General features: G+C 47.0%; 1 protein-coding gene across 6 annotated transcripts in view; it reads right to left on the minus strand.

The window, feature by feature from the left end:
• Positions 1-11,412: 11,412 nt before the first annotated feature.
• WT1 (WT1 transcription factor) overlaps positions 11,413-15,896 on the minus strand; it is a 273,662-nt gene continuing 269,178 nt past the window's right edge. For all 6 annotated transcript variants that reach the window (XM_086955847.1, XM_086955844.1, XM_086955848.1 and 3 more), the window contains one exon: positions 11,413-13,700. In XM_086955847.1, the coding sequence (XP_086811973.1) occupies positions 13,579-13,700 (122 nt within the window). In that variant the 3' untranslated portion in view covers positions 11,413-13,578. The remainder of the gene's footprint in view (positions 13,701-15,896) is intronic.

Below are 15,896 nucleotides of genomic sequence, written 5' to 3' on the forward strand. Positions count from 1 at the left end.
CAAGGGTGGTGTCTGTAATACAGTTGGACCAGAAAGTTGCATTTATGTTCCTGATCATTCTGTGAATGTTCTGAACACAAGATATGACATCCAGAAGAAGGTTAAAGAATTCAATGAGGTATTGAATCCAGCACTGTGTGAAAGGATAAGTGGTCAGTTAGACAGCTGGCTGCTCACCGATTAGAGATAGTGCTTGTAACTGTAGGTGGAGTTATAGCTGCTATTGTGGTTGTACAGTTGCTTATGCGCTTAATAAAATATTTAATTATGAAAACTAGTAAGAATCTAAACAAGATAGAAATTACAGCAGCAAGGCAAATGGTAATGAAATTGAAGGAAGAACAGGAGCAGAAAATGATCAACCTAATGATGCATATTGATAATTAAATGGGATGATACGTTCATTATGTCTTAAAATTGGGCATTATGGAGGAGAAAATTATATTTAGAATCAAAGTGCCATGGCATTAGCTGAGCAAAATGCCTAAGAGCAATGGTAGGTGAAGTAAGGGGAAGGGTATGGTTTGAAGGAACGATTAGGACGTATAGCTTTGCTAACTTTTGATGTGGTTTTATGCAAGGATGGGCAGGGATAAGTTTGGAGGTAGAACGATAGTCCCAATAGATTGGAGAAGTAGATGCGGTTTCAGTTTACTCGAATCGTTTGGTAACTTAGCCGATGACTTACAACAAGAGATCAGATAGATTTTGCTGGAACTTGCTTGTTGAGGTGACACACCCACAACATGTATTTTGATAGCCATATATATAGAAAGAAGTGGTAGCCAAGGCAGGTAAGAGTGGTTGGGCAGTGGGGTGGGTGGGGTGAGTCAACAGGTGATGATAAGGGAAAACTAAATTTATAGAAAAGATAACCACTTATCTTGCACTTCCCACATTGCCGAGTTGGCAATGCAGCAGGCGCAAGGTAAATGGTTTTCTTGTTTTAAATGTTATTTTCCCTTGTCTGTTGACTCTGCCCCACCTCACCACCTCACCGTTCTTACCTGCACCGGCCGCGACTGATAGAAAGGTGCACTGTTACTGTGCTACTAATGATATTCACTAATCAATGATTTTTGATAAAGCTCGTGATCAGTGTGTGATCAGGACGTGTTGCACTACTTCCTCGTTTTGCCACAGTATTCCACATATTGGCTGTATCAGATTACATATATTTCATTTGAACAGTATAGTAAATGTAATCATTTATGTAATTGAGAAAGCCTTGGGATATGCTGGTTGCCAGGGCTCCCAACGATCAATGTGGCTTTCGTTAAATGCTTCACACAAATACCACAGTTTCTTTAAATTTACTTGAGTGATGTTGATTTTTCTGCCACACTTTTATCGTCATGATATTTTGGTAGTCCATTTTTGGGACATAATGTTTTGCTACCCAATTTTTTTATACTTGATGCTCTGATATTCAACCTTACATGAGTTGAATTATTGCAATAGCCTCAGTGAAATCGTGAATGGCATGAGTCCTGAGATGAGCTGCACTTTCTCTCACAAATCAAGGTAAAATAGATTTTAATGTGTGTATGTTGAAAAACCCTTATAAATGTACAAACACTATGTTGTACTGAATTCTTCAGACTCACATGACTGACTCAACGGTGTCTCAAAAGCACTAAACCAACAAAGTGTATGGTGACAACAACAGTAATTGTGGATGTATCGGTTAGTATCACTTTTGGGATATAACAGAGGAGGCTGGGCAGTACCCTAAACTGTCATAATATAGCAACGTAGAGTTTGGTACCTAATTTTTCTGAGGAATGGCAGAAGATAATCACTGGCAAAACCAAGTTGAAGCTCATTACGACATGGATTTATAACTATATTTAACAACAATTCACCTTCCCTTGTCCTGCCCAGATTATTGAGCTAGAATGAGTGCAGCTTTAAGGAGAGTCATCTGTCCTCTAGATGCTTAACGATCACCAGAAATAACACAGGTTGGAAGCCACCACTCCAGTTAAAACAGAGAAGATGTGTTGCAGATAACTGAGACATAAAAAGTTTTTTTTGCAGTTTTATATAGCGCAAACTTGACCGGTAATTGAATTGGGTATCAGAGTGCTTTACATAGCACCAGTTACGTTACATGAGGACACACATTCATTTTTGTTAGGCACGGGGAAATTAAGTGATTTGCCCAGAATCACAGGATGTTCAGCATCGTTACCAAGACTTGAAGCCAGTTCCCCAGGTCCGAGGTCCAACACCCTAGCCCTTAGGCCAACTCCTCTCCCAAATATTAAATGGGAGAGAATAATGTAGATCGACTCAATTATTCTGGTATTTCAGTAGTTGAACACTTTAAGTCTTTTCACTCTGCAAAAGATCTACAGTGATGTGAATTGCATTGATAAGTGTCCACTCTTGACATCATCCACCAGAGGTTCTGGAACCAAAAGGACTTGAGTTGCTGCAAAGAGTAAAATGTGGAGCCCTAGAAGAAGACTGGTGCCATGTAATAATCTCTCTGTAAGGTAAAAGAACATCATTTGGATACCTGTTATTCAGGGTTGGAATGGGCTACAGGGCAATCAGACAGTCCCCGAGAGGCTGTTCTGACAGGTCATTATGTGTACCGTTTTTTGGCTGTTTTTGAGCCTGCTGATGGTCTGGAGTGCTGGTTTGCACTGATGATTTCTCTGATTTTACCACTAGCATTGCCAGTATCAAGCACATATGCAGGCAGACTCCCATACCTTGCAAAACACCTATACAGCGTGTTTTTACAAATTCGAAAGCACTCTATTTACAAAGTGGTCCACTTTTGTTAGCTATTGAATCTGCTAATGGGTGCCAATTTTATTTTAGTGCCTGGACCTGTGTTCTGTCCCAGTCCGACTTTGCCCCCAACTGTTTATTATGCAAATTCACTGTAAACTTGCCCTTGTTCCGGATGACACTCTGAGCCCAGGTGGACGAATACCATATAAACAGACAAAGGAGGCTTAAAAGACAACAGAAGGTGAATGATTTACAGTTGTTTAAACAATGTAGGACAAAGTGTAAATATTAAAGTAGACAGCTTATTAGATATAAATTCTGCACCATTTGTAATGCAAGGATACCATCTCCATCACAAAGTTGGGTGGGGTCAGCAACTCTCACTTACCCCATTCCACTCTGTAATGGAGAGGAACTGCTGCCTCCTCTCATGGCTGACCTTAGGTAAGCCAATCAGAGTAGGCAGCAGTCCCAACCCTCCTGGGACCTCTGAGTACGAATTGTTTTTTTTTTTTTTTTTTGAAAAACCTTTATTTATAGAAAAAGTACACCGCTATTCAGCCATACATCCCGGAGGCCAGGCAGCATTGCAGTAGCTGGTAGGTTCATGTACAAAAACAGTGCGCAGAAGCAGTCAGGTTTAATTTTCAAGAAGTAACAACTTAAGAAGGAAAACCAAAGAGTAGGAGGGCCCCGGAAGGCCTTCAAAGAGCAAAGTGCCTAGGCACGAAGAAAGGTTGGAGAGGAAGAAAGAGGAGAAGAAAGTGGCTGAGGACAGTGCAGAAGTATTGAAGGGGCGCAGCGGGAGGGGGCCGGGGGCCGCACACCCAACTCAAATCAGAATATCAAGTGCAGCACAAAGTAATGGGGGGGTATCACAACAGGATGTTCCGTCTGGAATCACGGGAAGGGTTGCTGTTTATGGGGAGGGCTGGACTTCCGGGTCCGGCTCCAGCGGGGGTTCGCACAAGTCGCCCCGATATGAGTTCCAGGCACCCCACACTGATCTCCACAGTTTAGGCTTGCCCCTGGCCACGTACACTGTTTTCTCCCGCAACATGCACCAGTCCATGTTGGTCTCCCAAAGGCTAAGGGAGGGGGGAGCGGACGCACCCCACTTCTGGGCAATGTCCCTCTTAGCCACCATGTTGCCTAGGGTGACCCATCGGGTCTGGGCCACATTGTAATCATTCGGACACCACACATTGAGGAGGCAACGTCGAGCTTCGGCCGGCAGGGCCACACCAGTCACCTCCTCCATCACCTCATGCACTCGCTTCCAGTACCGAGCCACACCGGGACACTCCCAGATGATGTGCAGGAAAGTAGCAAGCATACCACAACCCCGCCGACACAGGCCATCCGTGGAAAGCCCCATGTGGATGAGCCTGGGGCCAGTTACATACACTCTATGGAAGATTTTCAGCTGGACCAGACGGAACCGCGCCGATATGGCCACCTCTCTGGGGGAGGAGGCAGCCGACTGCCATTCCTCATCATCCATTTCAATGCCATCATTCACCCAGTGCATCCTCAGTCGTTCAAGCAAGTCCACCCTCACGTTGATCAGTTTCTTATAAGTCAGGGAAATGGCGCTGTCCGGCATGTAGCCGTCCAGCACCCTATCCTCCAGGGGCGACGATTCGGGAATGGTGCCACCATCCGGCACGTGGGGGGAAAGAGCGTGTCTGAGTTGGGCGTGTCGGAAATATTCCGTCGATGCCAGCCGGTACTCGAGCTGCAGCTCGGCAAACGACTTAATCCTGCCCCGCGCAACCATATCTCCAACTTTAGATATTCCGATGGTATCCCACCGGTCAAAACCTTTGGTCTTCCACAGTTTCCCCAACACGTCCGAATCGTACAGGGGAGTGGCCAGAGTAACCTTATCTTTCCAGCCGAGGGTGTCAGTGACCGCACGCCACACGCGCACCGTTGTTCTAGTGGGGCCCGTCAATCTACGATCCAACGACCTGGAGTAAAGAGCCCGGTAATAGTTGCCGTCGTTAACCAGCCACCGATCCATGGCGTAGCCCGGACTGACCGCAGGGCCATAAAGGCCATGGTTAACCGCCGCAACTTGGGATGCCCAGTAATACCGCCGCATATCCGGCAGTGCAATACCACCGTCATAGCAGGGAATAGTCAATTTGAGTAACGAGATTCTCGGCCGCCCATCCCACAGCAGTGTCCGCTGCAGGGATTCGATCTCACCGAAATATTTGGTCGGGACCGGGTCTTGAGAGTTCTGCAATGCGTAGAGGAAGCGGGGCAATGCCATCATTTTGAACAATGCGGCCCTGCCCATCAAAGAGATAGGCAGTTTCTTCCAGATCTCGACATCCCTCCGCAGGCGCTCGAGCGGTGGCAGAAGATTACGCGTGTATCGGACGCGGGGATCGCGCGATATGTAGATGCCCAGGTACCGGAAGCCCTGCTGGGCCACCTGAATCGAGCACCCACGGGGGAGGCGTGGAGTATCCCCACACAGCGTATACAGTGAGGATTTAGACCAATTAATCACCAGTCCCGAATAAGATCCAAAGGAGCCCAGCAGGTCAAAGACCACGATGAGCGAGCGGCAAGGGGAGGTGAGATAGAGGAGGATGTCGTCCGCGTAAAGCGACACGCGGTCCTCAAAGCCAGGCGACCACGTGATCCCCGAAACATCAGGGTGCGTTCTAAGCCTTGCCGCTAGGGGCTCTAGCGCTAGCGCAAACAGGAGCGGCGAGAGCGGGCAGCCTTGTCTGGTGCCTCTGTGCAGCGTAAAGGAGGCCGAAAGCCTACCATTAACAGCCACATTAGCCAGCGGTGCCGAGTATAACAGTCGGACCCAACCAATATAGGAGGGCCCGAAGCCCAGTTTGGCCAATACTGCCCACAAGTAGTTCCACTCTAAGGAGTCGAAGGCCATAGTAGCGTCAAGCGAGGCTAGGACCGCCGGTTCGCTAAGCAAGTGGGCGCGTGCCATAACTGCGTGGAGCCTCCTCAAGTTAAGTGCAGTGTTCCGGTGCGGTATGAACCCGGACTGGTCCGGGTGTACCAGGTCTGTAATCACGCCCACCAGCCGATTGGCCAGCACTTTCGCCAAGATCTTGGGTTCAGCGTTAAGCAGCGAAATGGGCCTGTAGGACCGGGGCAAGTTATGCGGTTTCCCCTCCTTGTGAATCACCACAATAGTGGCGAGTCTCTGATCGGGGGGGAGTTCCCCCTGCGCGCAGGCCTCGAGGAACATTTTGCGCAGCGGTGCGGCCAGCGCATCCGCCTTCAGTTTGTACAACTCAACCGGGATACCGTTGGGACCCGGTGCTTTGCCAGAACGCAATGAGCGGATCGCCAAAGCGACCTCGTCATCCGTCAGGTCGCGATCCATGTCCTCACGCTCAAGATCAGAGAGGCAGGGGAGGTCAATGTCATCCAGAAATGAGGCCGAGGCGGACTCCGGTAGGGGAGTCGCGGAGGTATAAACTCTTTCAAAATATTCAGCGAAGGACCCGGCTATGGCCGCCGGGTCCGTCAAGGTTAAACCATCCTCACCCACCAACTCCGGGACCACCCGGGACGCCAATTCCCGCTTGTCCAACCAGGCCAGGAGCTTACCGGCCTTGTCGCCGGAATCGTATATTCTGCCCTGCTGTTCCCTGCTCAAAGCCTTCGCTGCGTCAGTGGCGGTGGCTCGGAGTTCGGACTGCTTAAGCGAGATGGCATGGATCAGGTCAGGGGACGGGCCCAGTGCCAGCCGGGCGTTCAAGTCTGCGAGATCGGTTTCCAGCCGCACCACGTCTTCGTCGCGGCGGCGGCGTGCCTCAGCAATCAGGGAGAAGGCCTCGCCACGAAGAACCGTCTTGAAAGCCTCCCAGAGGGAAACGGCAGAGGCAACGGAGCCAGTATTTTCAGCAAAGTACCGGTCCATAGTCTTGGCCAGGAGAGATCGGGTTTTCGGGTCGCGAAAGTACCAGGGGTTAATGGGGGCCACTCGCGAAGACGCAGGGACCTGAAAGTCAAACGAGACCCAGACCGGAGAGTGGTCCGAGATGCCGCGGGCCAGGAGGCGCGCGGTGGAAACAGTCTGTGCCTGGGCCGCCGGGGCCAGGACGTAGTCCAGCCTAGAAAAGCTGCCATGAGCACCCGAGAGAAAGGAATACTGTCGCTGAGTAGGGTGGAGCAAACGCCAGCAATCAACCATCCCCATGGAACACACAAAATCAGACATCCAGGACTGGGAAGGGCGAAGATCCCTGGAAGGAAAGCGGTCCAGATCCCCTGAAACAACCGAATTAAAGTCGCCACCCACCAGTAACAGTCCCTCAGGAAGACCTAAAATGGCGCCACCCAGGTCCCTGAATGTGGTCTCCTGCAACCCCGGGGGAACATAAACCGAAACCAAAACTAGCGTGCGGCCCTCCCATTTACCCACCAGTGCCACGTATCTGCCCCTATCATCAGCCAGGACAGACTCCACCTCCAACGGAAGAGACGCGCGCACCATGATGCCCACCCCCCTGGAGCCCGAGGAGAAACCCGCATGAGCCACCATTTTGTAACCCCGTCTATTCAAGGCCTTACAAGCGTGCCCCACCAAGTGCGTCTCCTGTAATAAAATGACATCCGGCGAGCAACGCTTAAGCATTTGTAACACAACGCCCCTCTTAATACGATCCCCCAACCCGTTTACATTCCAGCTCAGCAAATGAAGTAATTTACCCCCCATCATCAAGGACGCTCCGCGTCCCCCCCCCCACCCACATCAGCGCCCGCCATAGCAAAAAGACAAACCAAAGGCTCCTCAGCCAGAATAAGAAGCAAGACAGAAAGAAAATACAAAAGAAACACACACCCCAACTACCCCCCACCCTGCACCCCTGCATCAGACTAAAATCCACCCCAACTAGCAGTGTGCCTGTCGCCCCTTAACTAACCTACAAAAAGCCCACGAAGGAGAAAGGAGGCATCCCATCCCCCCCGTCACCCCCCATATCAATAACAAAATGAGTCAATTTAAGCTACCATGGCAAAGGCCAAAGCACCTCACGGCTACCCAGATCTCGGAAGACAAATAGTCAAGAAAGTCACTCCTGTGGTGCCGCGCCTCCGGTGGTTTCCTCCGTCTGTTCGGTCGATTCAGGCCGTTCCTGTGGCAGGGTGTCGAGCCAGTGTCCCACGTCATCCGGAAAGTCAAAAAAGAAAGTCCGGTGGTCCCGTTCAATGCGAAGCTTGGCCGGATAGAGCATAGAGTATCGCAGGCCCATCTCCCGAAGTCGCCGCTTCACCCCGGTAAAGCTCTGCCGCTGTTTCTGTACGGCCTGGGTGAAGTCCGGGAAAAAGTTCACCTCCGAGTTCTGGAAACGGAGAGGGCCCGCGGTCCTCGATGTCTGCAGGATAGCGTCTCTGTCCCTATAATTGAACAGCCGCGCGATGATGGGGCGTGGGGTAGCTCCCGACTTGGGCGGCCCACCAGGGATCCTGTGGGCCCTCTCCACCGAGAAGAACTTGCTCAGACCCCCCGGTTGCAAGTGTTTCACCACCAGGTCTTCCACAAAGAGTTCAGTCGAGTCCTCCTCTGCCTTTTCCGGTACTCCGGTGATGCGAACATTTTGGCGCCGCGCGCGGCCTTCGAACTCGTCCAACCGACGCGCCAGCACGCCATTTGCCATCTTCAGGTTGCGCACCTCCGTCTGGATGTCGGATACATCCGTGACCAGACTGGATGTCTTAAGGTCCAGAGATTTCACCCGGTCATTCGTTTTCCCGAGGTCTGTCCTGATGAGATTAAGTTCAATTTTCAAGGAGTCGACCTTGCTGGACAGCTCCTCGCGAAGTGTGTGCACCTCCGACCTCACTCCCGATATCGCGCCCATGACGTCCCTGAGCGTTATCTCGGAGTCGTCTGGCGACTCATCTCCCCTCGGGTCTTTTGCGCGAACCACCTGCCCCGGTGATCCCTTAAACTGGGAGAAGCGCTCAGGAATAGTGGACTGGGAATGAGATGGTTTCCTGCTAACCCGCGGAGTCTTGCCCACATCCGAGCCACCCTTGCCCACCATGTTGGCAATCACGGGACAAGGGGGATGCCAGGGGCCGAAGAGTCCCGCGGGGCACGTCCAATGTGCACCTTAATGTCCCCAAGGTCCAGGTCTAGGATCGCCCAGCAAGGCGATCGGAGCTCAGGAGCACACCTCTGGGACGGAGAAGCTCTGGCAGGGAGGAACTCCGTAGGGGCACCGCTACAGCCCACCTCGGCACAAGCGATGCGGGAGGAGCCTCCGGGAGTCGTCGACGCCACTAAGGCCAGGAATGTCCAATTTTCATTCCGAAAACGGGCGCTGCATCAGGCCCGGCTTAACTACCGATTCCCACTATCGTGGGACAGGATAGAGAGCAGGATCAATTCGGAGGATCGGGAGGTCTTCGGAGCTCCGAGCTCACGCGGCCATCTTGGTTGGCAGCGAAGCTCCTCCCTACGAATTGTTTTTTAATTAATATTTGGTGTGTGCCTGCATGAGGGTATGTATGGATATTTAGTAGTGAGTGTTGTGAATAGATGTGTGTGTACGTGCGTGTGTGAATGTATGGGTGTGAGCAGGTGTGCATGTGTGTTCCATCCACCCCCACCCTCCTAAAATTATTGCCCACCGCTGGAGTTTTCGTGCTGCTACAGAAAACCCTTTAACCCGTTTGCTGCTTTGAACATTCCACTCCGATATGGAGCGTTCTATTTAATGGGTGGGGCCACGTCAGCCAAAGGACATACGCAGCACTATGGAGGTAGTGCTTGTGACGGCCGTTGGACGACAGAAGCAGTGAACGGGTTACGAGAGGGCATGAAGAAATGCACCGTTACTCTGATTGAAGGTGTTCCAGGCTCTCTTCCAGCTACTGTCCAAAGTGTACATACATTTAATGACAGTGTTGGCACATGTGCACCATGCTCTTGTGGACGGTCAGCAAGTGTTGGTGCTGGATAAAACTTCTTACACCCTTACTGGGAATTTAGGGCCACATTCACAGAGCTAAAAACCCCTTGCAGTTAAGTTTATCGATCCTTGTCCATGGTCTGCCTTTTCACTAGGGGCGGCTCTTCTTTTATGGTGGAGGAGAGTTGCCGCTCCTGCTGAAAACCAGAAGAGGCAAAGGACAAAGATAAAATGATAATAAAATATTTTTATTATTTTATTTGCTGTCCTGCAGACTGCGAGCCAAGGGTGGGTTGCGGCCATCCCTACTGACGCAACAGCACCAGGGAGGAGGGGTAGGCACTGCTAGGTGCACAGGACGGCCTCCTACCCGAGCTGTGTTGTACAGCCGGGTGGAGAACCAACAAAGGCTCATAGTCCATGTCTGAACGCTGAACCAGGGCGCTCAGACCAATCCTAGTGTTGCTCTCATGCTGGGTATAGTATTCTCAGCATGAGAGCAGCACTGGGATTGGGAGCTGGGACCCTGTGCAGGGTGCAGCTGTTCATGGATACGAGGATCGGGAGCAAGGTGGCGGCCGTCGGATCAGGTAAGTGCTATTTTCTTTGTTCATAATCCTGTTTTTTTTGTTTGTGTTCTCCTGCCCCACCGCCTCGCAATACGAGTGCCGCTACTGCTTTTCCCCAGTGCTTACACAGAAACATAGATTGTCTGAATTGGGCCCCTGGCCCTCATTTGCGCATAGTGAACCCATTCTGGATGAGCTCATGCTCGGGTCCATGTACCCAGTTGCTTCATGGAGCTCACAACACATTTCGTCATTGAACAACCATTGGTAAAGTCAATTTGTCTGGCCTGGGCAAGCATGTTATTTTTTTTACAAACATATATCAAAATAAATCTGGGCAAAAGATTAAAAATATAAAAATAAGGAAGTGCCCCATCGTGTCAGGCACAAGAACTGGCGTCCAAACCCTTTTCTGACAGCAGTGTGATCAGGCAAACTATTATTACTCACTGTGGAAAACAGACAGTGGGTGATGTGGGCTGACCCATTGCCCCGTTCCGTATTTTGCGATTAGCAGAACCAAAATGGGAATGTTACTAAAAGAAACCAATGGTTGAATAGGCCAATGGATGAAGAAGGCTGAAACCCCCATTGTAGGTACATACACATGTGTGCAGGTTTTACAAACATGAACCTGGTGAAATAACTAAAGCTCTTTCTAAACCAGATATAAAAAATGTATTTCCACTTGTCTTATATTGCCCAATGACGTCTGGTCTTCTAGTCTCACAGAGGGCTCGTGTAGATGATTAGCACAATGGTAAAATGCATGTAAAATGCCATCTTGCGTTCTAGAAATTCTAGGTTTATTTTAGTCGTAATAGGAGAAAAAATTCTGGGCCAGAGCTTTTTCAAAAAAGCTAGTGGGTAAAAGGGTCAAAAAGCTATTTGAAAGGTCCCGGTCTAAAAGTAACTACCATCTACGTTGCCCCTCTTTGCGTGGGGACGTTCCGGCAATTAACCTGACAAGTAAATAGCAAGCTAAATTATGGAGTTTCTCCTATATAGCACATTGAAGCAGAATACAGCACTATCTTTAAATAGGGTGTTTAACCAACTTAAAGACAAAATTAAATCTCAAACTTTTCCCTCTGATACTCTGCCCAAATTCCCACTCTTGTTATGCACCTCTCAAGAGACATTGTTTTTTTTTCTCCGGTAAAAGATAAATTGACAAATTACAATGAGTCACAACAGCCAAAGTTTAATCAGTGATGCAATATGCATGGTAAAAACAGACAGTACTTGTAGCAATTTCTGTTGCTCAGTTTTCATCAGGTTCAAGCTGTTTTAGCGAAATGAGATAGATTCCTTAAAACTGCAACAGTGATATCTCCAGTTTGTTCCTGTTTCTGTAAAAAACACATTTAAGCTGACACATCCGGAATGTTTGATGAGAAGGAGGATATAAACATGATGTAAGTCAAGCTGTTCAGTTCCTTTTGGTCGTCATCCAAGCAGGCCTGCATACATTTAAAGTCACAGAGTGAAACAAAAAAGCTATGGCATTAGCTGAAGTTGGAAAGGGCTTCTCAAATTATAGAATGCTGCCAGAAACATCATTAGTCTCAAAAACTCGTTTGGTCAGATTATAAATTAAATGAATTACCTGACCTGGAAAATGTGACCTTCTTTTGTGCATTCAGAGACACCTTGGGAGACCCCCTGATTGTAAAGCCAGTAGAATTAATTCACCCCAGTTTCCGATTAGGTAGTGGTCTCAGTTCTAAACGCTTTAAGTAAAAGGAGCGACTTGTTCTTCTTGTACATAATGAAAGATGTTGAATAGGGTAATTTAACTACGTGTCTTTGTGTTTAACACATGACAGTCTTTGATTTTCTTAAATGGTTCTCACTAAGACTATTGCGCTAAACACTTGCATTTTGTGTTACATGCGACTTTTCTGTTTTACAGTGGGTCTTGTTTTTACAGATAATGAATGTAATTGTTTAAACATTGAGCAGGGCATTTGCTAATACATCAATACACATGATTAAGCTTGAATAAAATTATAATGCAGAGAAGTCTGGGCACACTAAAGCTTAAAAGAATATTTGAAGATCCTCATATGCTGGTGGCACTGAAGTATCTAAAATGTTTAGTAACACATGGCAAAATTTTAAATATACACTTGCTCATGACCAATTCCGAAGACTGTGGAAATGTCAGTGTACCCCTTTAAGTGGGGCTTAACAAAAAGTGCACTGAAAAAAACGCAGGTTACATCTGTAGCATTATCAATATGTTGTCATAGAAATATCCTCTAAAACGTGATTCATCATATGATTTAGTTTCCGGTTTTACTAACAAAAGTACATTACCAGATATATATATATATATATTTACTTATATACACAATAATTCAAGCACCTCTTAGTAAAAATTACACTTCCCTCTACACAAAAGCCCAGAAATAATATATATAGTCCCTTACACTAGTAAGGTCTTATGTTCACAAACACGTGTACACAGACATTCCTTAAGTTATTTATATCAAATGAAATGAAATCTGTTAATGAAAATCACGGACCAGCCTTCTGCCATCTTTTTTTTAATTCATTTCACTGTTTACACCTCTTTGGCCACATAACCAGTGCAGCCTTCCAAAACACCCTAATGGCTACAGTGACTGAATTTATAATACATACATTTATATATAATTATAGAGACTTAGTGTATACCTCCCATGCTGCATTGTTGACATCCAATATAAATGGATGTCATCCACTAAAAGGAGTTCTTTTGAAGAACTGCGTAGAATTTAGGAACTATCAATGTAACTGAAAGGTAAGGTTCTCAGAAAATTAGCAAAAGTTGTTTCTTTTACTCTTTCTTTATAGTTATTAAAAAATACTTTTGACAAAACGTAGTTTACAGCATACTTTAAAACACTGAATACCTGCATGACTATATTCAGAAGAACTGAGGCCTGTTCTAGGTTTTGTCTTAGCATCTTCAAAATGTGACAAACAGGTACACAAAGATTACAGGATGGAATGAAATACAGCAAAGGGAGTGGGTCATCTCCAGAGAACTGAACAAACTAGATAATGCTTTTTTTTCAATTTGTGCATAACCAGAAGAACGGGCCAAGCAGCAACAGAATGCAAAAAATAAAGATTTAAGTATTACTTTTTGACGCATGGTCACCAACTAGCGTTAAATGATGCTTGCTCCTCGACAAATCAAAAACTGAGTGGAACCATGCTATTCCGTTAACTAGTCCTCCTGACTCCGCATCATGGCCTGCATCAGCATCCCTCTCTTGGGAATCTATGAGGATGCCTAGCCCTCACTGCAGTAGTCCATTTTGCTCCATCTGGGTGGAGTTTATATTTCATGATGTTTAAAGAGAAAGCTGAAGCTTGGTCATGTTTCTCTGGTGCATGTTATGGTGGCGAACCAATTCGTCTGATCTGGCGAATTTCTTTTGACAACTGGGCCATCGGCAGCTAAAAGGCTTCTCACCTGTTGATGAAAAAAAAGTGCAACCAGTCACTAGACAAACATGTTCTGATCGAAGTCCAAGCAAAGCAGCTGAGTCTTCACTACCTACTGTTATGGTGTTGTCTTGGAAACACCATGAGGATTTCTTGAATGAAAAAGATAAGCTTAAAAAAAAACATGTATTACTTGGGACCTGATCAATTCATAAAACAGTGTAACATTATTGGTCACGAGTCATTATCCATCAGTGTCTTTGGTTGCCTACCACTACAGGTTTGAAAGTTTTAAACATTTTGTAAATTTTCAGGTCTATGGAAAATGTGTCCATAAAAATCGGCTTGAAGATGGAATCACAGTGCTAATCGTACTGCAGTAAATGCATTTTTAACAACACATATTAAGAGCAGCTCGCCTTTCATACAGTGCTTTCAGTCTTCTATTAGATCAATTAAAAATGAGACTAATTTTCGTATATCGCCCTGTATGAAATATTCCATCAGATCATACATATGTTTATCAATGGAAGGCATGAGCACAACTTAAGTGCTTCTTTGCACTATATTGGATACTCTCTATGGTTACTGCAAAAAGAATCAAGCTAGTTCGTGATAGATGATGATATCGGTATTATAATGGGGCAAGGATGGTGCTACATTGACCTCACCTACAGATTGTGCAATATGATGCTCTGAGGGTTACATTCAGACCCTAACACAGTTTTAGTTAGCCATAGTAAGTGAGGGTCAAATATCTACCTAGTGGATAAACATTAGTTACATAGGTCAGACTAGACTTAAAGGACCTACAATTCCTTATTTCAGTTGCTCCAGTGAGTTCTCCACAGCATAATCATGTTCTTGCCTTACGGGCTTTTCCTCAGAATGGCATAAATAAAAAAAGAAATATAAACAAAAAATGTCATAGAGAAGCTCATCTGTTACTAAAACAGGAACACTGTGTGGGTGTTGCACTAGAAGTTGAAAGTTTTATTAATGGTATTTTGTGATACCAGTACATACATGCATATATTGGGTACTGCTTTTATTCATTCCAGGTTAGCTTGAATGGTATTTTCCAATCCAAACTGTAGAAATGTGCCTAGGTCGGTAAAAGGCTTTTGTCATTTTTCAGCTTGGCCAGGATGGCACTAGCTAATCCTGTGCGTAAAGACTTTGCTGCAAAAATGGCTAAAGAGTTTGTCACTTTTCTAGCTTGGCATAAATGGCATTATACTACTCCTATGCTTAAAAACACTGCTAGAAAAACAGACATTTGAGGTGATCAGATTTACAAGTTGGTGGGGTTGTAGAGTACCTCATATGAAGGAGCTGCTCTCCATCTAAAACTTAGAAACTACCTAGGGGGTCCCTACTTTTCTCCTTCTTTTTGTGTATATATGTGTGTGATATCGGCCTCACGGGGGCCGTTTGGTCCTGGCTGGAGTCCTTTTTGGACTCACGGTATCAGCAAGTTTGGATGCCCCCTCATTCTTCCTCGGCCAGGTTAGTTCAGACGGGGGTCCCACAGGGCTCAACATTGAGCCCACTTCTTTTTAACATCTATATGACCCCTCTGATCTACCTGGCTGAGAAGCTGGGTGCAAAAATTATGGCCTACGCCGATGACACCCAGCTCCTGTTCACTTGGGGTAAAACACAATCTGAAACGGCCACAGCACAAAGGTGTCTGGCGGCCGTATTCACTTGGTTGGCACAGGCTAGGCTTAAATGCAACGAGGGAAAATCGGAAATTATACTATATGGTCACTTTCCAAACCAATTTATTGAATTGGTTTGGCCTCCCGATTTCCCCCGTCCTCTCACCGAGGGGGGCCCTGCCAAGAATCTGGGCATTTGGTTTAATGATGATCTGCGATTTGCAGAGCAGATTAAAAGACTGACGGGCGCCTGCTTTGGGACCCTTAAATCCCTAGGCAGATTTTTCCCTCTCCTGCCCCAGCCGGCCAAAGAAACAGTTGCCAGAGCCCTGATACTGTCCCGACTGGACTATGCCAATGCTCTCTACCTGGGCTCCCCCTCTTTTCTGTTAAACAAGCTGCAGCTTATCCAGAATGCGGCGGCAAGACTTCTGCTGGGCATCCCTAGACACATCAGTATAAGATCACAACTGGCCACACTCCATTGGCTGCCAGTGGCCCAAAGAGTGCAATTTAAGGCTCTGGTTCTCACTCACCGAGCCCTACATGATACTGGCCCG

This window comes from Lissotriton vulgaris, chromosome 2_1 (genome assembly GCF_964263255.1).
Source record: "Lissotriton vulgaris chromosome 2_1, aLisVul1.2, whole genome shotgun sequence".
NCBI classification, from domain to species: Eukaryota; Metazoa; Chordata; class Amphibia; order Caudata; family Salamandridae; genus Lissotriton; species Lissotriton vulgaris.